General features: G+C 37.0%; 1 protein-coding gene across 4 annotated transcripts in view; it reads right to left on the bottom strand.

Moving 5' to 3' along the window:
• Positions 1–7,628: 7,628 nt before the first annotated feature.
• The window catches only part of PJA2 (praja ring finger ubiquitin ligase 2), a 63,722-nt gene continuing 45,088 nt past the window's right edge, over positions 7,629–26,262 (bottom strand). For 3 of the 4 annotated variants that reach the window (XM_023749304.1, XM_023749265.1, XM_023749319.1), the window contains 5 exons: positions 19,885–20,070; positions 18,005–18,116; positions 13,359–13,473; positions 12,847–12,968; positions 7,629–10,822 (listed from right to left, as the gene is read on the bottom strand). In XM_023749304.1, coding sequence (XP_023605072.1) covers positions 10,697–10,822; positions 12,847–12,968; positions 13,359–13,473; positions 18,005–18,116; positions 19,885–20,070 — 661 coding nt within the window. In that variant the 3' untranslated portion in view covers positions 7,629–10,696. The remainder of the gene's footprint in view (positions 10,823–12,846; positions 12,969–13,358; positions 13,474–18,004; positions 18,117–19,884; positions 20,071–26,262) is intronic. The other variant, XM_006081166.3, reaches the window with a different exon arrangement.

The following is a 26,262-nucleotide window of genomic DNA, read 5'->3' as shown; positions in this document are numbered from 1 at the left end:
GGAGTGAAGGTTGAAACCAAAACAGCTTTCCTAGGGAACAATGCCCTTTTTTGAGGAAAAGGAAAAGCCATATATACATAAATATACACATGTGCATTTTTTGCCAATATGGTAAAAATGTTAATAATTCTTAAATTATCAAATCCACTACAGATAGATGATGAGTAAGTAGGGGTTTGTTCTGTATTCTTTTAATTTCTCATATATTTTAAAATGTTAATTAAAATTTAAAAAACATTGACATTTCTATTTTAAAATCTCCGAGTTTAACATTTGTGCTCTCCGGGTGTGCCAGGTATCTGCTGAGCAAGTTACAGTTGCTGGAAGCTAGAGAACCACTGACATTTGCTTTTATTTTGGATTTCATTCCAGTTCTCCTGCTCCGCCATTCTGTGTTCTCCTTCCCTCCCCACCCAAACCTTTCCTAATTAAAACTGACCCCAAAATGGAAGCAGACAAAAACAGCAAATGTCTTCATCTGCTAATTTGTCATTCTTTTCCCACTTTGTCTGCCAGCAGCTCAGGACCCAGGCACAAAGCAGGTTTGTAAGTAAACACAAACCTATTTCTGATCTAAACTTAGCTGCTTTCTGGACTCCCCGAGGATTACACAGGGTGAGACAGCAGGAGCCTAGCTGCTGGGGAGTGGGAAAACCGCGGTTGTAGTCAGACCTGAATTCAAGTTCTAGCTCCAACGTGTCTAGCTGTGCCAGCCACTGCCTGCTCCTTAAGAGAGGATATATATATATATGCAACTTAGTTGTTAATTTTTCATTAGTTCTAAGTACAAAGCAGTCTATGAATAGACAAGCACCTTCTGCCAAGTTGCTTTGGCAGTGCTCCCCCAGCCTCCGGAGGTATCTGTTACTGGAGATGATGAGGCCGTGCGTATTCATTAACCAGAAGGATTAGCTGTCTGGGACAGAGACTAATCAGGACACAACAAGACCATGTACAGCGGATTTAGCATGACCGTGGTACTTGACATTTACTCCTATTCAATCACAGCCTGCTTTCTACCCAAGTGCTACCAGTCTGTAGAGACACAAGAGTTCCCTCTGACCACATCACTGTTCTTGCTCATTTGGAGATGTGGATAGTGGTCACTTGCACTTTGGGTACCACAGGGACTGACCAGGAGAAAAAGGATGAGACAGACTTCTCTCTGCAGTGAACTTGAAAGTAACACAAACGTCTGCATCTGCTGAGACCATTTTTATTCCAGGTAGGAGAATAAATCAATGTTTAGGCTACTCTCCTTAGCCTCTTTGGGCTTATTCTCTGGTTATTAAGACAGGTAACTACCAATTTCTGCAGTTTTTGGTCCAAATGTTTAGTGTTTTCATCTCCACTGAGACAAAGTTATAAAAAGCTATTGAACTTGCAGGTTAGCTGAAATTTACTTCATTTGTACTTACCTTGAATATTAACTCACCTATGATCCCAACTCCCTTACTAGCTGGGTGACCCTAGGCAGCTCTTTAACCTTTGGATGCCTTTTGGAGATTAGTCTAGCTCTACGAATGTTCATTAGGATAAACTAAAATAATGCATATAAAACCACCTATTAAAGTTTCTGGTGCATGTAGGATGTCCTCAGTAAATGTTAGCCATTTCCCCTCACTGTCCTACATTTTTCTGCACTTCTTCTGTTCTTTATAACCAGAGTTTCCTTAACTAAGAGACTCACTCAAGTTCTCTGCAGTAATAGCTGTGTATGTGTTATTATAAAGGATGCCCATGAACAGTGTGGGTGGCAGAGGGTATTGCACAGTAAGATGAGATGCCTTGGGAAAGGACAGCTATGGCTGCTTCTATGTTCTAGTGTTCCATCAGTAACGAGGCTCGGCTTCCTTCTCTGCACCACAGTTGGCGTCCTTTTCAATCCACTTTTAAAAATATATATGTATTTTTATTGATTACTGAGATAAAGGGAGAGGGGAGAGAGAGAAACATCAATAATGAGAGAGAATCATTGGTTGGCTGCCTCCTGCATGGCCCACACTGGGGATGGAGTCTCAACCTGGGCATGTGCCCTTGACCAGAATCAAACCCAGGACCCTTCAGTGGATAGCTGATGCTATATCCATTGAGCCAAACCAGCTAGGGACAATCCACTTAAAATTTTTTTTTGAGAGAGAGAGGGAGAGGGAGAAAAACATCGATGAGAGAAAAATCATTGATCAGCTGCCTTCTGCACACCTCACACTGGAGATGGAGCCTGCAACCTGAGCATGTGCCCTGACGGGGAATTGAACTGTGACCTCCCAATTCATGGGTTGACACTCAACCGCTGAGCCACACCGGTTAGACTTTCAATCCTCTCTTGATTTGTTTTACTCATGGTTTCAAGTTGCTCTTATTTTTGGCTTCCTCATGACTTGGCTACTCACAACTTTAATATCTCATGCAACCCTTTTGCTTCAGCCCCATTTCCTACTGGGAATTCCTTATTTCCCAACATACATTAGCAATAGAACCTGGCTGGCCTGTCTTGTCTTTAGTGCTTGGTCACTGGCCAACCTCTGAATACACGGGCCTTGTGTCTTCCCACCACAGTCTAATCAGCTCTGGCTAGGAGTGAGTTTCCGTGCCCTGCAGTGTCCCAAAGTCTGTGGGTGTTGGGAGACAATTCATGGGTTTCCTGTGTGTCTGGAGTCTTCTGAGAAACAGGCACGGACAGCTTTGTTTTGCCTTTTCAAAGCGTTTATATAGGAAAGTTTTAGAAGACAGATATGTTATCCTCCCCTACCCCCAGGGCAGAGGACGGATTTGTACCCTAAACAAGATAACAGATGTCTTGCTCTGGCAAAGGCCAGGCTGGCTTGTCCAGCAGCTCTCAGACTGGGGCTTCCTAAGCTCAAATTTCAAGTAGAAGAGCCATGGCAGGCACTGCGGTGAAGCCATCCAATGCAGCTCTGCACTCCCCTTCCTCGTCATGGCGTTTCACCTACATATGGATTAAACAAGCTCTCAGGGGTTCTCCAAGGCCTTTATTTTGGGGAGGAAAATGCATTATACAGCAGTGGGAAGGGGAGACACAAGAACCCAAATGGCCGTGCAACATTTCTGCCCTCCTCACCAGATGTGGCACCTTTCTATGCCACGTTGTTGCTAAGGTAGGCAGGGGCTATCCTAAAGCTGCATCGCGTAGCACTTACCACGCTGGCTGCAACAGCCTGTTTTCATGTGGTTCACTGTTGTGAGAGTCAGGATGTGGCAAATCTGACAACCTGACAATGGCCCTTTACTGAGACAGTTCTCAGTGTGTGTTAGACCAGATCCACCAGCAGGTTACCCAAATATTTTGCACCAGAGGCTACGTACCCAGTAGGAATGCAATGTTTTGGAATTGCCTGTTCTATGTTCCATTTCCTGGATGCTTAAATGTAAATGCCTTAGAGTACAGCAAATAAAGGGGAAAATTAATAAAAACATAGCACAGGAAACAAGGCGAACCACTTTTCAGTTTGCTTCTGTCCATTCTTCTCAGCCCCATTTCTGAGAAACACTTTTCAAACTTCCCTGGTTCTGAGACATCATGACCTGCTGGGGCACTGAAGCTCCTAAGAGATCAACCAATAGATGAAGCAACATAGCTATACATCTGTGGGTCTGAGGGTAGTTGCTGACGATCTCCCCTTGGGGGCTCAGCACTTATTCATTTTCCCTGCTCTGGTTGTTTCTCTCCTCAGGCTCTGTGAGCCCCTGGCCAAGGGGAAACCCTTCCCATACAGTGAATCCAGCTGCTGGGGGGCATGGGGCACATGACATGTAATAGTCTCCTCGCTATAATGCACACTCCAGGAGGCCAGGGGGTTTCACTATTTTGTGCCAGAGTAGGTACTTGATAAACATTTTTTAAATGGACAGAAGCTCAGGATATGTAGTTAATTTGTTAGGTTTGATGAAAGCATCTTTCCAGCAAATTCAGGGAGGATGCCACACTGATGTCCTATTATTTTCATAAGCTAATTTGTATTTAATAATTTTTTAACATCTTTCAGGTGTTTGTATGTGGGTGTAGTCAAGGTGTGCACTTTAAAAAAAAAAGGGTTTTATTTATTTATTTTTTAGAGAGAGAGGAAGGGAGAGGGATAGAGATAGAAACATCGATGAGAGAGGAACATCATCAATTGGCTGCCGCCTGCACGGCCTTTACTGGGGATTGAGCCTGCAACCAAGGTACATGCCCTTGACCAGAATCGAACCTGGGACCTTTCAGTCCGCAGGCTGATGCTCTATCCATTGAGCCAAACCGGCTAGGGCGAAGGTGTGCACTTGTGATTCACCATCATCCAATCTAGGCTAGAACTTGCGTTCCAGACAAGATTGGTTTTGTAAGCTCCCAATCCCTATGTTCATCTGCCTTAAATGTGAATTTAAACTAAAATTAAAAATTTGACCTTCTGTAATGGTACCAAACATAGGGTACTGCAATGCTAGGGTTGACAGATCCTGGGTCTAGGTCAAGAGGAGGAATTCTTTGGTAAGGCCAAAGGCTGGTCAGTATGATGTTATGTAATGAAGCCCCTTACTACAGTTGTCTATAACACTTGAGTCCTCTTAACAAGAAAATGGGAATAAAAGACAAACAGAATTAGAGCATAGCTTTAAATGCCTGGAAAGCACTTAAAATAGCATTTAAGGACTGAAATCAAAAGGAAACCCTGTCAAATGTCTCTTCCTACTGATAAAACAATTTGGGGGTAAAGTCTCTCCTCTTTGGAGTGACTGCAAATGTCCCTGGCTTCTGAAGGAAGAAATCCAGATACTTTAGCACCTGTCTAGGTGTCTGCACTAGTGAGGTCTCACTGGTTGGATGTCATACACCTATCAGGGCACAGAGAGTCTCTGCAGAATAATTTAAGGATCCCAAATCATCAGGCAAAAGTAGTTCTCACGAGGTCTTAGTGGTGACTAAGAAACTTCATTAACCAGGCCATTAGAAATTTGGTAAGGGGTACATTACTTAAGGCAAACATGCCTCTTTATAGCAATTTAGCAAAATAAGTAAACACTAACAAAATAGTTTTTTAAAAGAAATTTGAACAGACACTCCTTCCACTCCCCACCCCCATTTTTAAAACTCAGACTATATCTCAAAAAACTTAATTATTAACGTTGATCAGGTAGGATGCTCCTACCTAGGAAGGTGGCATGAACCAGAAAGAACCCTCAGGCTCTGGCTTAAGAACCAGGACTCAAATTTTTATTTGTAAAGTTGGGACCACCTCAAATTCATTATGAATTATTAGCTAAAACAGAGAGCCTAACACAAGTCTAATTTTTAGCACTTCATAAATGGGAACTAATCTTATAATATAAAAATACATTTTTCAATGAATCTTATTAAGAAGAAGTACTGTGTTATAATCACAGGAAAAAAAGGAGAACTTTGTGGAGAATTTCTGTTACAGTGAATGATTATGAGGTAGTATCTTTTTAAAAAGATAAAAAAGACAAAGACCTCTCCTTTCACTTTCCCCTATTAAAACTATATACTGATTATAACCAAGATGCAATAAATTGCCACATACAGGCATGTAGTCTTTTAGCAAAATTACTATTAAATTTTATTTATTATGATTTAATAAAGATCACCTGTCAATTTCTTTTAACTCCTGAGAAGGGACTAAGATAGTTTTTAGGTTTTCATCTGAAATGTTTATCAAACCTAAAGGTAGTGTTAAAATCAAACAAGGATGGACGCAAAACAAAGACCATTTGTTAAAAACTTTATTCATGCACCAACCAGTGGTAATTTAGATTCGTTACTTTATAGAGAAAACAGAAGCAGAGAGGATTAAGTGACCTGTCAAGGTCATATTACTTCAAATACCACATTTTTGAGAGGAAAAAAGTAAACTCTAAAAATTAGAAAAATGAACTCGACAATGATCACTTATCAAATTGTAGGTCAGATTAATAAAGTGATGGCATGTGAGCAGTTGGAAAAGGAGGTGGTTTCACTAAGAATGAGGTATTACCTGCTAACTTCATTTCCTTTCTTGATTTTAGCAGGCAAGGCTATTTCCATATACAGTGTAATCTGCCTGTCGGCCGAACATGATAAAATTTCTTAGTGTTGTTTTAGGAAAGATGAAGAAACATGAGCATAAAAGTGACTGGTAGTTGCTTCAACAACTATATTCAAAGTACTGACTAATGGATCAAAGTCACCTGGAGGGCAGTCTATAGTGGCATTCATCCTGTTCTGGTCAATATTTATCAATGATTTGGACACCACCACTAAATACCAAAGGCATGCTTCATCAAAATTGGACTGACACAGGCTAAGAGGAATAATCAAGAGGTCATAAGGACCTTTATAAATTAAACTTAGTAAGGATGAATTAAGTAATTATTAGGAATGGATGTGACTTACCAACAATGCCTGTAAAGCTCACAAGAGACAACAATGTGATATACCTGCCAAGTAATGTACGGTAACAAAAATAATACCAACATAGACCAGTCATAGGAGAATCACTCTGAATTTGGCAGTAATGCTCCTGGACCCAGTTCTAGTCAGACCACAGAGGAACCATGTTTAGTTCTGAGATACACACACACACACACACACACACACATATATATATAATGTATTTTTATTGATTTCAGAGAGGAAGGGGGAGGGAGAAAGAGAGAGATAAAACATCGATGAGAGAGAATCATTGATTGGCTGCCTCCTGCACGCCCCCCCATTGGGGATCGAGCCCACAACCCAGGCATGTGCCCTGACCAGGAATTGAACGTAGGACCCTTCAGTCCACAGGCCAAACTGAAAGAGCCAATGCCAGGCTGGTCTGGAATAGTTACCATGAAAGCTGGTCTGGAATAGTTACCATGAAAGATCTGAGAAAAGTGTGAAGCCTGAAGAAAGACATGAAGAGGTGGCAATACACAAGAGACAGGACCTTTCTATGTAATTTCACATGTGTGCTATTTATAAAATCATTTGGGTGAAAATTCTAACAACAAAATCCATCCCTTATAGGGAGTGCTGAGTGACTCCAACTCTGGAAGCAGTGGCTTCAAAAATATATGACAATTATAAATGGATTTTGGCACTAGAAAGAGGTGTGCCATTGCTGTTTCTGTGACTGCATTTTTCTAGAAAATGTTTATTGTATTAAGGGAGAATCAAAGTGATTACAGTTTTCTAATTTAATGCAGACATGATGGTTCTCAGTTTACCCTTCTGAAATGGGTGAGGTTTTTGAACCTTTTGGAAAGCATGAGGAATCCTCTAAACAGTATTTGACAATACTGCCATACCTGATTTGGAGAAGCCACTGAATCGAGGCAGTGTCCATCCTGGAACTTTGAGGGTGCCTGCAGTCCTGAGTTAGTGTGGAAGTCAGGCTCTGCTGAACACACAGGACTGCTATGATGGTTGGGCAGGGGGAGCAGGACTACTTCTTCAGAGCCCTTCCAGAAGCAAATCCACCAGCCACTTCTACACAGCTGGGCCTTCTTAGATCACAGTTCAAGGACTATAAAATCATGTGCTTGGGAGCCTGCTCCAGACTTCCTTGACAGCTGTATCCTTTGCCATTAATGTTAAATCCTCCAGGGGTTACATTATAGAAGTGATACGACTGCCCAATTAAATATTAGAAATGACCACTGAGTATATCCTGTTTATTGTTTATGATTTACAGAAAATGATAGAGTGGAGTTGTAGAACAATAAACCAATCATTACATTTAGACCTGGGCTTTTGAAAAACTTGCATTCCATTTGAACAGTTCATACATATTTAACAGCTTATATATAAATCCAGATCACAAATAATCTTGAGAGTTAGTTAGCTTACAAATAAACAATTAAGCAACACAGAAGAAAACCATATGGATCTATCTTTAAATATCAGCATTTATATTACAAGAAGAAAATGTAAAAGAAAAATTATTAGGTCAAGTAACTTAACATATAATAGAGAAATAAGGGAAAAAACATTTTTATTATTTATACTTATTTCTAATTTACCTTCATGTAGTCTTAACTTTTTCAAAAGGATCCAAAATCTGATCAAACAATATTCTGGTGTCTGAACTTGTCAGCCTCAGCTTTTATCAGCTTGTTACAATGAAAATACCTAAAACCTCAATTTTCTTTTAAAAAATTTTTATAATCCAACTCTTATTTAACTTTCTTCCTTCATAGCAGCTGTTTATAGATAACAGAGAGCCAAGAATGAAGGACAGAAACAGATGGAAAGCAAAAAGTACAACAGCTATCTTAAGTTCAGCTCTCAACGCTGCTGGTTGAGTTTGGAACCAAAACCGCCTAACAACTGGCAGATAATAGCTAAATCTTAACAGGCAAAGAAGAAATATATTCTTTGGGACAACTGCTATCTAGGAGAAGAAAACCAAGCTCCCTTAATACTGCCTAAATATAACGTGTGGCTTATTAAAGAGAAATCTGTAGCAGTCAGTTTAACCAGTAACTGATCAATATTACTTAAAGGGAAAAACAACAACATAAAAAAACACTAGCCACAAATTTCTGGAAACCAAAAAGGAAACAAACAAAATCATACTAGTCACAAATTTTCACAATATACACATGAGAATTAATTTTAATCTGATTTGACTCCTTGACACTAACTGATCAATGAAATATGGTGTGGAAAGATCACAGAGTAGAAAACAAGCAAAGATTAGTTTATACAACAGAGACTATGTACATCAGAAGGAAAACATGCCAGCTAATGCAACATTAAGGCCTGAATGTAAGCATTTCCAAAGTCACAGAAGCCCAAAGAACCCCTAAGTTACAAAGTCACCACATCACATACATGCAATGTTCAGTTTGTTTTACTCATAAAAGGATACACAGTATTTGCTGTAAATACCAGACACATTTACAATATATGCAAAAATTAGAATGCAAGTGTTATATTCCTTATATTTAAGCCTCAAATGTGACAACAGTGAAAATTCACTTATTTTTAAGAATAAAGAAAAGAGATGGAATATAAATACTCAGAGAAATTATACATATAAATGTAATTTTGCATTTGGGAAGCCACATAAATATTCCTTTTATATGTCCAAACTAAATTATAAATTTTCTACTCAAATGGATGTACACTCACTATGTGCTTTACTATTTTACTTGCTCAAATATGGTATTCTAACAGCCATCATTCTCTGGTGTTTGATATCAAATCATATCCGTAAGTTAAATATTGCATCCATGTTTATACATAATTGTCTATTGGGTGAGATCACCTAAGCAGAAAGCTGTGCAGTCTTCGTTGGGGGTTATGTAATTACAAAGATGGCCTTGTAGGTCAATTTCCCATAAAAAGAATAAGGAAAGCTGACTTCCTTACTTTTGTAGAAGCTTTTGAACAGAAAACTCTTTTAGAGGGTAAATCTGAGGTCAGGATCTTCTTTTCTCCTTTAAACAAAGGAAAATAAGAAAGAAGCTGTGTTACATGTTAAGTTCTGTTCACACAGTCACTAGGCAATCATATAATCTACTTCCTTTTCAGTCATGGCTTAATTCGGCTTAATTTGAAACTACTTATTTTTATTTTAGTTCCAGGTGAATAATTTTACCAAAATAAATTAGTGTAAAGAAACAAATACTGATAATGTGATATAAATAATATTTGTTCAGGAAACTTTAAAGAAATAAATTATAACATAGTAAAGTTTAGATATGTTGTAAAAAAGGTATGACCAATTTTGTCCTATACCCCATCAATTTTATGCTTTATACAAGTCAGAACAGTTAACATCGTTTTTTAAGGATTCAGATTTTCCTTTAGGATACAATAGAATGAGTGTTAAAAACCCTTTATGCATGTTTTCAGACTTTCTAAAATATTTCAGAACCAAAATCACCTTACAATAACTATACCTAATAGTTATTAAACAAATGTGGCAGGAGTGTTCTGAACCTTCAAGTATCATTTTAACCAAGTAGAAAGAATTTCTATAAGGCCATCTAATTCACCAGGCGCTGAGCACACTAGATAGTTCATATGCTTTACTAACCTGACTTTAAGCACATCCAACATTAAAAAAATAATTTATCTTACTACCTAACCATTTCCAGGGGGTTACATATAAGATTTTGAAATTTTGTGATGCTCAGCCACAATTTTAGCCAGTTTGAAATTCTTTAAAAGTCCTAATTTTAAACAAAGATGGAAGACTAGACACCTTCCTAAAAAACCACTCAGTATTATAAACCAAGAGGTTTTGATGTAGCAAAAGCAAAGGGACCAATGAAAAAGCATGCTTTAGAATTCTTTTTATTTCCAATGAAACCAAACTTTACTACTGTTGTGATTATAGTCTTCACATTTGATGCAAATAGGAGAGCTAATTATAATCACTTAGTGGCAATATTCAGACAAAACTAGTAACGCGTGCCACACAGATAATTATTTCTTCTGGAGAGAGTCAAATGATCAGCTTGACTTTTTCAATTAATATCAACACCTTCAACTAAAAAAAAAACTGGATGTACTGCTTCAACATTCAGCTTGAAAATGTTAGTACTTTCTGCAAACCTACACTTAGTTTAGAAAGGTCAATATTCTCTTTCTAAACTATGGCATAGACTATATATAGCATTTTAATATATTTATATATAATTATTTGCACATCAGGTTTAGAAGGAATTTTCAGATTTACTTTATAGAATGATCTCATTCAAGTGTTAAGGTTTAAGGAGCGTCTGCAGTACTGTCATTTGAAGGTGGGGCATCGTGACCAGGCTCAGAGGAAGCAGCTGCAGATGCTTCAATAACTGCAGGTGGGAAATGACGACGGCACACAGGGCATGTTCCTGACTGGAGGGAGAAGAACAAGTTCATAGCCAATGAGAAGGCCTTAACTACCACACAAGTATCTTAAGAAAGACAAAACAGTATCATTATCCTGAAAACAAAACAGAAAACTTAAAACCAAGTAAACTTCAAACCTACACAGTACAGAGAGGAAAATTTTTGATGCTATTTCCTTTTATCCCAATCAGACACTAATTCCTTTAGGGTAAACTGTGTCTCTTAATCATGTTTGTATCTTTTACATCACTCATCTTTCATGTAGTGACTATTCATTGAGAGTCCACTACACTCCCTGGTTGGCACTGTGCTGCTGTAGGGAGTGAGCAAGGAGTCACAGGGCATGTCCTCACCAATACTGGTGATGATACTGATGATGATGTGGAGAGTTAGATGCTTTCTAAATGACAAAACAAATCAACCACAGACCTGACAGGGAGGGTGGGACAGGGACAGCAGTTCTGCCAACATTTTGTTGGGCACCTGCCATACAGATTGGGGCCTTAACAGCAACATTTTAGAGTCAGATAGATGTGTGTGGTTTCTACACAAGCACATACTAGCTGTGTAACCTTGTACAAGTAACAACCATTGGAAAATGAGAATAAAGATACCAATGCAGAGTGGGAAAAAATAGGGTTACAGTTGTTTGTATGGAAAATAATATAATAATTAATAAATAATAATACAAGAATAAACTCTGTTTCATGTACTCACAATTATAGACCCATTTTTGCCCCATCTTGTATGTCCCAGAGTTATTGTGAGGAATAAATGGGAAAATACACATGAATCATCTAGCAGAGCGATTCTCAACCTGTGGGTCGCGACCCCTTTGGGGGTCGAACGACCCTTTTACAGGGGTCTCCTAAGACCATCGGAAAACACATATATAATTACATATTGTTTTTGTGATTGATCATTATGCTTTAATTATGTTCAATTTGTAACCATGAAATTGGGGCTCACCACAACATGAGGAACTGTATTAAAGGGTCGCAACATTAGAAAGGTTGAGAACCACTGATCTAGCAGTTCCTGACACACAAAACACTAAATCCCTATTAAGGCTTTGGTAATATTATAGATGTTTAAAGAATGGGGATATTAAGAACAGAAAAGGTGAAATTTAAGTAGGACCATCTAATCTTGCAGGTGTAGAGGAAGACCACACCAGGCTAAGCAAACATGAGAAGTTACAGAAGTAAATCTGCAGAGATAGGCTGGGAGCAAGATCACAGAAGGCCTTAAAAGCCAAGACAGAAACTTTAGAATTTATAAAAGAATGGTGACATTTTCTGCACTGGATATTAAAAGTGTTAAGTAGAGTTTTGACTTTTAAGGGGAGCAACAGCAAGAAAAGAGAAGGGAGAGAGGAAGAGGAGGGGAGGAAGAAAGGAAGGGGAAAAAGAAGGGAGCGGTTATAGGGAAGAGAGAGTTATTTCCATAACTAAGTAAGCTGGGAAAGTGATTTGGGAATTTCCACTAAACTGCATGTAAATATTCTTTATGCAAAAATAGAGTTAACAGAGATTTAAGTAAAACTCTTTTTCTTTAAGTATATAATTCAAATATACTTAAAATTTTGGGATAAATATTTTAGGGTAATATATGAAAGTTTGAATATAAGATAGTTGGTAGTTTATTAAACATTTCTCATATAAGAGACACTGATACATATTATCAGAATATCGGTATATTATTACATTACTCTGAGTAGTGCCAAAAGCTCCTTTGCTTGAGGTATTTCTAAAAACACCTAATTTCTGGGATATGATTAAATATGTTAAGTAGTTCAGGTTGTCTACACTGTTTTTAGACAATGTCAGTAAAGTAAAATAATTTGATATTATCATTAATCTATAGTCATTAAAAGGTAACTGACTTTAATTAAAATGAATTAAACTGAACTCAAAAGTACTACAAGTACATAGCAAAATAAATAGGATTAAAAGACATTACTGTCATCCTTAAGTTGTAGGAGAAAACTATTAAAATATTAACTTAAAGGAAGTAAATCTAAAACTTACCTTCTGCAGCCAAATTGAGACACAAGGTTTGTGAAAGAAATGGTGGCAGGGTAACTCTGTTGCTATATCATCTTTGATATACTCACTACAACAGATTGGACAGCACTGCTCCTGACCAATAGCTAAAAACAACAAGTAATTAGATATATTAATCCAATAAAGTTCAATTTTAATAAAACTGAAAATCAACATATGAACTCATAGATGATGCCTGTGAAAGACAAATGAACCAGACTTTGATCAATAAATTGTCAAACATGTTTCTAATACATGACAATTTGAAATTTAATTAACATTGCTTTTGTAGAAAGTTGACTAGGGAACATTTGTCCCAACCTATCACTTAATAAATTAAAAATATTCTTCCACTAGGTACAAGTTTTTCAGAATCTGGTTTCATAGAAAATCTAGTAAGAGTTTATAATAGTATTTTTTCTTCTAGGTGCATATAATTATATACTTAAACATGCAATGTGTCATTCAGCATTAGAGATCAACTTTGCCCTTCTTACCAGTGTGATCCTCAAGAACAAGTGTCTCTGGAAGACCATCAATGCTCTCCTTACTGGCTGGTGGATTGGCTACCTCAACATCTACTGCAAGAGACTCTAAATGTGCCAGGGCAGTCTGAAAATAAAAGTCACAGTTCTTTGTTAGGAAACACTTTAAAGCAGTAATAGAAAACTATTTTTAAGGTATCTTCCAAACTTATATCCACCATTAGTCTCTTCTGTTAGTTTACTTTGCTTCAGTCCCTTGCCCTTTTGCCTCCTTTCAAAAGGAACCATCATCACCACCATCAAACAAACATCAAAAAATACCAAAAAATAAAAGCCCTACTTTTCATAAATATAACAAAAATCTATTTTGTTTCAATAACCATCTACTTGTCCACCCTATTTATATTTTCAGAAGAGTGGCTACCTCATCCAACTTATGAGTTTCTTATGGGATCAATACTATAAAAAATGTAAACATTTTGAACAGGTTCAACTCATGAAAGATAAAATGTAGCCATGGTTAATAGATGTTCAAGGTATGCAACCAAATAATGCATTCCTGAATAGCAGTATCTACTACTATCTTAGAGTCAGCACACCCACATTACTAGCTCACTAGTATTTAGTATTACTAAGTTATCTGGGTTATGAACTTTATTCAGGGGTACAGAATTTTATATAATGTTACTATTCTAACAAGGAAGGAAAGAACATTAGATATATGATCATCTAATACAAGTCACCATCATCCTTTTGTGGAATGATTCACTTTCCTGGCTACAATTAGATTAGAACTTCAGTAGGACTTACATACACAAGTCCAAAAAGGTGGAGACAACCCAAGTATCTATGAATAGATAAACAAATGTGCTAGGTAAAGGTAAGTATATAGTCAAATTCAGAATACTCTTATACTGTAATATGATGGTGTATTAACCAATTTAGGCAAGTATAAAGGTTAAAGAACAACAGTATTAAAATAACTATTATTTAACAACAATTTGTTAAAAAATACACAACATAAAAATAGGTAAGTTGGGAATTCAAATGTGTGCAGAAAGGTATATATGGAACCCAAGTAGTGAAAGAGATGACTGTTTCAGTTATCCATGATTGCGGCTCAGATCCAAATTCACAATTTTTGTCAGCTCTGTGAAAATGGATTTGGGCCATTTAAAGATTTTCTCTTCTGACAACTGTTATGTTGTTAAGCTTGTTCACAGAGGACACTAAGGAGGCCCTGTAAGAGGAAAAGGACTTTGCTTCTGATCCCAGTGTGCCACTTGGCAGGCTTCTGTGGCAGGTGTGGCTTTCTCTAGCACCAGACTCCTGCAATATGCACAGCTTCTCAATGTCTAGCTCTGGAAATGCATGCAGCAGAAGCACCAAGTGGCAGGCAGATTCCTCAGCATCCCCTTGGATAGTTTAGTAGCAGAGTGCTTCCAGTCAGACATCTCCCTATGAATATAGCTTTCCCTAGCACCCTACAGGGCTGATTTCAAGCAAGCTCTGCCAGCAGAGCACCAGTGACTTCTCTGCCACTCATTAAGCCACAGCTATGCCATTTTCATCAAGGTCTGAATCCCAGCCCTGGAGTGGGAGTGGTGACCCTTCCTTATACATGGTTTTTCTATATTCTTTAGAATTATCTTTATTCCTTACTAAGCAATTCCTTGTTACTCTAATCCCGTTATAGTTAACTAGAGGCCCGGTGCATGAAATTTGTGCATGGAGAGGGGGGCTCTCAGCCCAGCCTGCACCCTCTTGCAATCCGGGACCCCTCGGGGGATGTCCAACTGCCGGTTTAGGCCCGATCCATGCGGGATTGGGCCTAAATGGGCAGTCAGACATCCCTCTCGCAATCTGGGACTGCTGGCTTCTAACCACTCGTCTTCCTACTTGCATAATCACCCCAACCACTCGCCTGCCTGCCTGATCGCCCCTAACCACTCTGCCTGCCTGCCTGATCACCCATAACCACTTGCCTGCCTGCCTGAGTGCTCCTTATGTACTTCCCAAGATAGACTCTGCAAGAATTCATCTGTGTTATACACAAACGAAAAGAAGAAATACTATTTTTAATAAGTCCCATTTTTTTTTGGGGGGGGGTTATTCCAGGTTAACTGTATTTTGATAACATGTTTGTCTTAATGGATTCATTATTCTTTTCTAATGATTATCTACACATTTGCAGTGCTAATAAATACATGGAATTTCATATATATAGAAATAATTTATTGCCTTGATACTGACAAATATTTAAGGTGATCTGGGATCACTTATAAGTAACAAGAACAAGAGAAACCATTTTATAGCCACTACCATGAAAATCTATAAAGATGTAAAAATTTACATCTGAGGAAGTACAAAATATTTTCAAAAGTTAGAAAGACAATTAAAGAGCTTAAACAGCCTAACTGGAATATATCTAGGATTAAAGTAATGCATTCCTTTGTCAGCACAAAATTTAGTTTCTAAAGAATAAAACAGGATTTAGTTTTTAAAGAATGGAGATTTATATAACAAATGATTTAATAATGACCACTGAATCCAGATATGCAAGGTAAGTACCAGTTAGTTGACTACTAATTTGAATATATCCATTTACTGAGAACGTACCCACTGTACCAGGTATTTTGCTAAGTGTTTAAACACAATTTCACAATAACGCATGAAGTAAATTTTTTTATTCCCATTTTATAGACGAGGCCTAGAAGCTTAAAAAAGTTAACTCTCCAAGGTCACATAGCCTAAAAGAATCTATCTCAAAAACCATGCTCTTAACCTCATGTTTAGCTACCTGAGGCTTTCACCTCAGTATATGCGGGGTGCTCTGTTAAGTATGTAAAGACTTTTCAAGGGGCCCAAGGGTAAGCAGGTTCTCAAAGAGACTCAATTTCAATGAACTTTCTTATGTAATTTTTCCTCAAACTGATCTACCTAATAATACATCTGCAGTTGAAGAAACATGCTACCCTGTTCTTACATTCCTCTTTCTACTAACCATCCCTCACTTTATAAATAAAAACATACTTCTTACCCATCCAAAGGAGCAATTTGAAATACTTGGGTCAAACTGAATTCTACGGACTGAATAACAAATCTCTGTAGATGGCTTCCAATCCTCTGCTTTCAAAAAAACTGAAAGAGGATCTAAACAACTTGGCAAGTTGATGTAATTTTAGCAAGACTTGAGTGAAAAGGCTATGATAAATTCCTTCCATTCCTATCAACTTACATGAACAAGGTCTCTCAAGCTTATATTCATAAAGATGAAAAAAAAAGAAATAAAACTGATGCTGAACTATGTCTCATTGTAGGAATAAATAAAACTCACTGATAAGGTAACTAGGGAGAAAAAGCCTCCATTTCATTAAGAGATGCATTTTACCAGAAAAATTTTACTTTATGTTTAAATAATTATTTACCAAAACTATTATATGCAATATAAAGATAACACATCATAGACTTGAACACTTGAAATCTATATGTTTATTAACCAATAAATTTAATTAAAAATAAATTTTAAGTGAACATTTGTTTTTCATCACTACTCCTAACAATTTTAACTCAACTTACCTTACTTTTTACATTTAAATTCTTAAACATATTTTTACTGCAAAGAGATATCATAGGATAAACAATATTACTTAGAATCTAGGCTATAAATTTTTAGATGTCAATATAATGGCAGGGATACTTTTTCCCCAAAAATTTGGGAGCAAGTAATAAGCTTCAAACCTTAACTATTTTGCCCTATTCTCATTCAAATTTGAGACACAGCTATGAAGCAAATGTTTATTGACACTATTTTCTTAACAACCATTACCTGAAAAGAAAGATCAGTCTACTATTGAAAAATAACAGAAATAAAAACAAAGAGTTAGGGCTTCATGAGAAAAAAACAAAAAACAAATAAAAGCAGTTTGTCTTATTATTTGTTTTAGTTTCACTTAAAGAATGTTAGGGTTAAATCTAAAAGAAAAAAATGATAAATTATACATTTTAGCTTCATTTTTCAAAATGATTAAATAAAAAGACAGAAGGCAAGACAAAAAACTTAGAAATCAAATATGCTATTTATTAAAATGTGTATGCATTAAGCAAAAGATATTATTTAGAATCTGTATGAACAAAAAAAGGAAAGTGATTTGTAATATATTCTTAGAGATTTTCAATTTCATTTCACAAATATACCTGTGCATGTGTGTATAAAATTTTCAAATTCATAGACCCATATAATTTTATAGAGGAAAGTGTATACAGTGGGGCCTTGACTTACGAGTTTAATTCGTTCCGAGACCGAACTCGTTAAGGAGCTCATTAACTCAAATTACTCTATCAAATCAATGCAAAAAATCGGCCGAGAGACAGCTGGTATCTCAAAAAACTCTTTAGTCGGGACACTCGTCAGTCAAGGCCCCACTGTATTATAAATGTAAGCAAAACATTTTCCATTCTGTAGTAAAAATTTTAGGAAAATTGGCAGGATGTCAAGTGTAATTTATATACACACACTGGTAGCAATCAGTAATCAGTAATTGTTATTAAATTGATAAGGAAATTATTCACCTTTTCTTAAGAGCAGTTAAAAATATTTTACTTTTTCTTATTGTGCACCCCACCAACATACATGGGCATCAGAGTCATTAAAATACCTCCATAGCCTGGGCTAAGCGTTCTTCTAGTGCCATATAGGTGAGGAACTGAGGATCCACATAAGAAATAGCTTCAGCAACTCCTAATCCATCCGCAAAGCCATCAAACAGACTGGAAAAAAAAATACGACCATGATTTGGGAAATCTTTATGGTGAAGACATAATTATATTAACACTAGAGGCCCGATGCACAAAATTCGTGCAAGGGTAGGCCTTCCTTCTATAGAATGGAGCGTCATAAAGGAGCTGTAAAAAATTATTTTTACAGCCCAGCCAGCATGGCTCAGTGGTTGAGCGTCAACCTATGAACCAGGAGGTCACGGTTTGATTCCCGGGCAGGACACCTGCCTGGGTTACGGGCTCAATCCCCAGTGTGAGGCATGCAGGAAGCAGCCAGTCACTGATTGTCTTTCATCATTAATGTTTCTATCTCTCTCTCCCTCTGTCTTCCTTTCTGAAATCAATAAAAAGATATATAAAAAAATTATTTTTACAAAATTTTCAAAATGTGCAATAGATAAAAATGAAACCAAAATTGCCTCCTGACATACACAGATGATCTAAATCAGTGGTCGCTAACCTTTCGGACCTCAGAGACCACCAATGGTCCGTGGATCATCGGTTGGCAAACGCTGATCTAAATAGATAATTCTGTCATCTGCTGAGTTCTTTGAGGAATGAATGACTTTGCACATGGAGAGATAAGACACCAGAATAAATGAGTTCAGTAAGAGGGCAGATAGAAGAAGATCAGCAAGGCTAGGACTAGGTGAAGTCACTGATTTTCCATAATGTTTGGGAAGCCAGAAAATGGGCTCTGGAGAAAGGGAATGTTTAAGATAAAAATACAGATTGTTTTTGTGGCTGTGATAAAATTCCACTTGTACTTCCACAAAATGGTCAATAGAAATCTGCTCTGCACATATAATTCTCCACCTCCCCACCTCCCCATGGAAGTGAGAACAGAAACGGTAAGAAGGATTTCAAGGAGATATTGAGTTTTGTGTATGGAGAAGCACAAAGTAGCTACACACACAGAAAGAGAAATTGAAGATGTATAGGATGCCTTAAAAAAATAAAATTTGTGGAGATATCAGGGGATAGAAATGAGTTTTTATCATCTTTATTTTTCTAAATTTTCTGTAATGATATTTTTACTGGAAAGAACAAGACATATTCTTTAAAACATTTCTGTGCAGACATGCAAACATGAGTAGTACTAAGCCATATTTTTCCTAGAAAAAATAACAAAAATGATCAGTTGGAACATCCTTTCCTCATCTCAATAATTAGCTGCTTACAAAGGGCTACTGCACACTTGAAAGATACTCTATTCTAACCATCATGAGACGTAATGCACTTAATTCATGTTACTTTTACTTGAAGCTGTTCTTTGTCAGCCTAAATCTAATACTTATAACATTTCTGGGTAAGTACAATTATAGTTTCTATTCAAAATATGTAAAGAAGGAAAATTATATTCTATGATTCTGATCCAATGACAGGTTTAAAATTCTTCAAATAATATTCAGGACCTTGTTTAAAAAAACAACAACAACACACACAGGATTATACTAAGTGCTATATTTAGCATATAAGGGTAAATTTAAAAGTTGGAAATCTCAAACCATGAGTGTATAATTCACTGGGATATAATAAGGTGAACTTCAAGAGAGCTAAATGTCAAAGATGGAAGAGGTCATTGACTGGAATAAGTAGGAAGGTGTCCCTGTAGGAAGTGACCTCTGAAATGAGCTTTGAAGAAGATGGGGAAATAAGAATACTTGTTAGCTATCAGAGATTCAGTTTTCATAATTTAGAATCATAAACAAATTCTACTCAACGAACAATTAAGCATGGTGATAACACTGCTACCTACCTCCAGTCCACATCTAAATCTTCACTCACACTGGAGTCATCCTCAAGGTTATTGTTACCATCCAACATGAAAGCCTCTGGCTGTGCAAATTCATTAGCCTGCTCATTTCCCTCATCACTGCTGCTTTCATTGACTTCATTGTACTGCAACCAAGGAATTTCTCCCTCTTCCAAGGATGTCTGTTCCCTAATAGAAACATTTTAAGAGAAAAAATATATTATTTTAAAACACATCATACAATTGTCCTTTAAAGAGTCCTATTTAGTGCAAGCAGATTCTTTATCCTTTGAGTCCTAAACTCTTGGTACTTATGATTTTTAAAAATCTGTTTTCTTTAAATGTAAAATTATTTAAAAATGAAGTAAATTTGTTATAGGGTCACATGTATATAGAAATAAACTCTTAATTACATAAGAACCTATTTATTTGATATACAAATTATCTAATCTCCTATATTTCCTCTCTTTGTAGGAGAAAAAAAAATAAAAAAATTCACCGTAGATCATTTAAATTCTTAAACACTACTCTTGAATAGTTTCCTTCAGTTAAAATAAAATCCAAATTCCTCCATCTGACCTACAAATCCCTACATAAAACATGCTTTCTCCTTGGCCCTCTTCTCCAACTATTACCTCTCACTACTCTTCCCTCCATTCACTACATTCCTATAATCACTCTACTCTGGGAAGAGATGGAGATCATTTCCACCCTGGGGTCAATTCTTCTATGTGAAAAATTACAGTGGGGCCTTGACTTACGAGTGTCCCAACTAACGAGTTTTTTGAGATACCAGCTGTCTCTCGGCTGATTTTTTGCATTGAGTTGATAGAGTAATTTGAGTTAACGAGCTCCTTAACGAGCTCAGTCTCAGAACGAATTAAACTCGTAAGTCAAGGCCCCACTGTATTTCACCAGATTTTTTAGCATAGCTACTCCCTCCTTGATATTCAGGTCAGAGTAATATTACCTTCTCAAAGAGGAAACTCTCCAGTCACTGGCTACCAGGTTACTCGGCCTTTTTTAATTATAGACTTTACTCTTACTTATCATTTTCTTATTTGTCAATATTTCTCCCACTAAAAAATAAGCTCAGACAGACAAATAAATAGTACAAAGAAAATAAGGAAGAGAAGCAGTTCAGAACAGCATGAAAAAGGGCTATTCAATACATGATATTGGGACAACTGAGTATCCAACTGGAGAGAGGGAGGTTAAATCTCTTAAGTTATTATTTACTCTTAAATAAATTCCAGATATACTTTTAAAAAATGCATGTGCACTCCCACCACCTCTAAAACAATAAAAGTACTAAAAGAATCATGAGAAAAATTTTTACAAAAAAAATCTGTCATTCTAAGCATGATTCAAAACCTTGAAGCCACAGATTGTTAAATTTCACGACATGCACGTTAAACACTCATGGAAAAGTCAGGACATCAAAAATATGGACAGAGATCAAATTGAGGAAAATTAATTATAATAATAAGAAACAAAAGGCATGTCATAGCTGCAATGAACTAAAATAAAGGTACTTTATGAATTTATAAATAACATCATTATACTGGTATGATTTTCTTATTCATTTTACTTAACAGAAAAATACCTTTTAGTATATCAAAAGGATCATAGTATTGCCAGGGCTGAATTTTAGTTTGATTAAGTTTTAAGGTAAGAAATAATGTTATACAAAAATTTATATATTTCAATTTTAAGAGCAGCTATAATTAGAATTCTATTCATTTTAATATGCAAACTTAACTTTGGGGGTAAAAACATCTATGAAAGGGATGTAGACAATGTCTGCTTATAAAAGTCAACACATTTTAAATACATAGAAAACAGTATCTCTTTATATACCTAAACTCGTAAATGTTTCTTTAATTTCAGTTCCTAAAGTATACTTCAGAATAACAGGCTTGTAAGATTTAGTATCTAGTACAGCCAGTCTAGTAAAATCAGAGAAATTAGCATGACAATATACTTTCCTCAAATATATAAAGACTAGAGGCCCAGTGCACGAAACTCATGCATGGGTAGGGTCCCTTGCGGCTGCTGGCCGCTGGCCAGGGCCTTCCTTCATTCCACACTGCCCCCTATGGTCAGTGCACGTCATAGTGAGCGATCAAACTCCCGAGGGGACACTCTGCATATTAGGTTTTTATATATATATATAGATAGTGAATATTTTCCTTCTGTGCATAATTAGGTCTAATAAAAAATTTAACCTCAAATAGGTTTAAAATATAAAATCAAACTAAAAATTCCTAAGCAACAGATCTTTATGCACACCTTTATGGAAGCACTTGCCACACTATATTGTAACTTTTCTGGTGACTCGCTTGTCTCCTCCTAGACTGGGGTTTTTTCAAGGGCATATACAGTGTTGTTTCTCATCACTGTATCTTCACCCCCTGTAACAAGTGCTTGGTACATAATAGATACTCTATCTTTGTATTGCAAATGTAATAAATCCTTAAAAAACAACCGATTAAGCCTGGAATAAACCTTGAAATTTCTGTTATTTCTATGTATTCCTACAAAAAATACGTTTCTTTCCTATTATACAGATATCAAAATGACCTAGCTACTCTGTACTTCAGATATCTATATATATAAAAGGCTAATATGCAAAGTGTCCCCACGGGAGTTCGACAGGGAGTTTGATCGCTCGCTATGACATGTGCTGACCACCAGCAGGCGGCGTGGAACGAAGGGAGGCCCCGGCTGGCAGCTGGAAGGCCCCAGTCACCAGCCAGGCCTAGGGACCCTACCCATGCATGAATTTTGTGCACTGGGCCTCTAGTATAATATAAAACTTAAATATATTGGTGAAAATTATTTAGTTTAAGAAATTTTAATGTATGGGTTTTTTAATTCAAAGAAGAAAACTAAAATAATAAGTCATCATAATGAATCTAAATAACTTATAACATGTCATTAATACTCCTACTATATAACCAATTCCTGGCTACGTATTTTGCTTAAACATTTCATTCTGTCTTTAATAATTCATCATAGCACAGTTATAGAAATAGAAAATAAGTGGTATGGCATATGCTTTCAACATGTTATACAAAGTTTATATAAATTCCTACCATTTCACATAAATTTTCGCAGGCTTCAAGAGTGGCAATGTGCTGGACCAAAGTTATCTTGATAGTATAACAAAAGGAATTTTGCTCTTAAAAAAAAAAGAAGATTCTGAACAATGGGGTCAAAGTATCTTTCATTTTGTGTAGCTAACAACAGAAACTAATATCTCCATGGGACTATACGCATACAATGTAAGTTTTAAATGCTTCAAAAACCTTGAAAATGTTTAGGATAATATCTCAATCTTCTTTCTCTCCACATATGCATGCATACATACACACACCCTAGCTAACATATTCACAAAAATTTAGAGCTTTAATGGTCTTTCTTCATTCTGGCAACTCAAAAATCAACAAAATGCCATTATAACATTATGCAGTAATATATCAAACTTTAAAAAAGACATCTAATCATGTCTCTAAATGGTTCATTCTTTAAAAAAGCAATTCCATATTTGGAAGATAGGAAGTCTATATCTACCACTACCACCAGCAGAGTCACAGGCATTTCAACTAGGAAGGGAAATTGCCAACTTGTCCTTCCCTTTTGAGGATTTTTCAGCACAGCTTAGAGAAAATGAATGCTACTACCATGCCCGAAAGCTGAAAATACCTCTTCATGTATCCCCACCACCTAATCCCAGTGAAAATCTTAGAAGCACCACCAGCATCGTCTATTCTCCTGATTACAGTCTACACTGTTACCCCCAAATCTTTAGACAGACTGTTGCTCCTTCCCAGAAAAGGATTAAAGATCCCTACTCCTCAATAGAAACTAAAATTGATAACGTTCTATGAATAGAAATATTAAAATTATCAAAATATACCAAAAAGCTAATATTGAATATTTTAAAGAAATTTTCATTACTGAGTTTTAAATTTGCTATCCTATAATCATGCATCATAGAATTTTCTGAGAAATTAAAATGAAAGGCAGAAAAATTAAACTGAAAACACTAACTATTCTGATTTATAAATGTGAGTAACTTCCTTTAGCTAATAAATCAGCAGTTGTAGTATTCATTATTTGCAGCACAGAATTTCAGATGTTTGGGTTAATGCCAACATTTTAAAGGGCCAAGGCTTTCATAAAATAAAGCTATCTTATAAAAAATTTATTTTATGAAAATCCTGGAGAGCACATTACATTCCTAATTAACTAGTATTTAACTAATTGGTTTTCATTTTACAGAGGGGCCTTGACTTACGAGTGTCCCGACTAATGAGTTTTCGAGATACGAGCCATCCCGACTAATGAGTTTTTCGAGATACGAGCCATCTCTCGGCCGATATTACCCCACCGCTAGATACCCCACCGCTAGTTGGTGCAGCGGACTTCAGAGTGAACGCCACAACATCAGCCCAGCATCACTTGATTTGACATACGAGTAATTTGAGTTACGAGCTCCGTCATGGAACGAATTAAACTCGTAAGTCAAGGCCCCACTGTATAACTCAAGACACATATAAGTAGTTGCCAAGCTTTAGGTATAAGCTCACTTTTAAGAATGATGATTGTATAGCAAATTTTTAAGATTTCAAATCCCTATCTTATAAAGGAAAGTAACTGAAATTTGAAAAAGGAGTCAAAAATCCTGAAAGGCCAAGTGCCCATCAGTAGATGAGTGAATAAAAAAGCTGTGGTACATTTATACCATGGAATACCATGCAGCAGTAAAAAACAAGAAACTCTTACCCTTTGAGACAAAATGGAGGGAACTGGAGAGTATCATGCTAAGTGAAATAAGTCAGTCAGAGAAAAACAAGTGTCCCAAGTGTCATGTGTGGAATCTAAGTAACAAAATAAACTGATGAACGGAGTGGATCCAGAGACATGGAAGAATAGAACAGAGTGTGGAATCCCAGAGCGAAGGAAGGGGAGTGTGAGTGGGTGGGAGGTAACCAACCAAAGACTTGTATACATATATGCATAACCCATGGACACAGACAATAGGGTGCTGAGAGCCTGGGGCAGGGGTGGAGGGGGACAGGCTGGAGGGGGCTAATGGGGGGGGAAAGGGGACATATGTAATACTTCCAACAATAAAGAATTATTTAAAAAAAATTTTTTTAAATCCTCAAAGGGAATTATAGCTTACAAAATCAAGGGTACCCTGTTCTGTCATCCAGTTGCAAAGATGGAATCCCACCACTTAATTTGAAGAATTATTTCTTTACTAGAGGCCCAGAGCATGAAAATTCATGCACCCGGGGGATGAGGGTCCCTCAGCCCAGCCTGCGCCCTTTCGCAGTCTGGGAACCCTCAGGGGATGTCTGACTGACGGCTTAGGCCTAAGCTGGAAGTCAGACATCCCTCTGGCAGCCTCCGGGTAGCGGGCCTAAGCCTTTAGTCCAGCGGTTCTCAACCTGTGTGTCTCGACCCCTTTGGTGGTCGAACGACCCTTTCACAGGGGTCGCCTAAGACCATCCTGCATATCAGATTCATAACAGTAGCAACATGACAGTTATGAAGTAGCAACGAAAATAATTTTATGGTTGGGTCACAACATCAGGAACTGTATTTAAAGGGCCAGAAGGTTGAGAACCACTGCTTTAGTCGGACATCCTTAGCGTTGCTGCAGAGATGGGAAAGGCTCCCGCCACCACCACTCTGCTGGCCAGCCATGAGCCGGCTTCTGGCTGAGCAGTGCTCCACCTGTGGAAGCGCACTGAACACCAAGGGGAAGCTCCTGCACTGAGCGTCTGCCCCCTGGTGGTCAGTGCATGTCCCAGCAACCAGTTGACCAGCCATTTGGTTGTTCGGTCACTTAGGCTTTTATATATATAGATATCCATTAACCCAACACCCAGACCAGGAAACTAGAATATTACCACCGACTATTACCACCTTTTACTCTACACGTTGTCCTCAACCCCCTGAGAAAAGAACTACTTTGGTGCTGCTGTTGTCATTTCATTGCCTTTTGAAAAAAGTTTTCATTACCTTTGTATGCTTAAAGAAGATATTTACTTCTGCTTGTTTTTAAGCTTTATGAAATAGATTCCAGAAATGATTATTTTCACTCAGCACTGTATCTCTTGCATTCATCCAGGTTTATGTATGTAACTGTGGCTCATTCATTCCCATTGCTGCATAATAATACTCCATGTATGAATACACCATTAATTTTTCTCGTATTAATTAATATTTGGGTTATATCCAGTTTTATGGCTTTCATGAAAAGTACTGCAAAGAACATTCTTATATACAACTTCTGAGCCATATGGGGAAGTTTCTCCAAGGTTTGTATCCAAAAGTGGAATAGATGGGTAGTCTACTATGCGA

The sequence above is a fragment of the Myotis lucifugus genome, unplaced genomic scaffold (genome assembly GCF_000147115.1).
Source record: "Myotis lucifugus unplaced genomic scaffold, Myoluc2.0 scaffold_0, whole genome shotgun sequence".
NCBI classification, from domain to species: Eukaryota; Metazoa; Chordata; class Mammalia; order Chiroptera; family Vespertilionidae; genus Myotis; species Myotis lucifugus.
The sequence above is the reverse complement of the archived record's forward strand: the minus strand, read 5'-3'. Positions and strand labels throughout refer to the sequence as shown.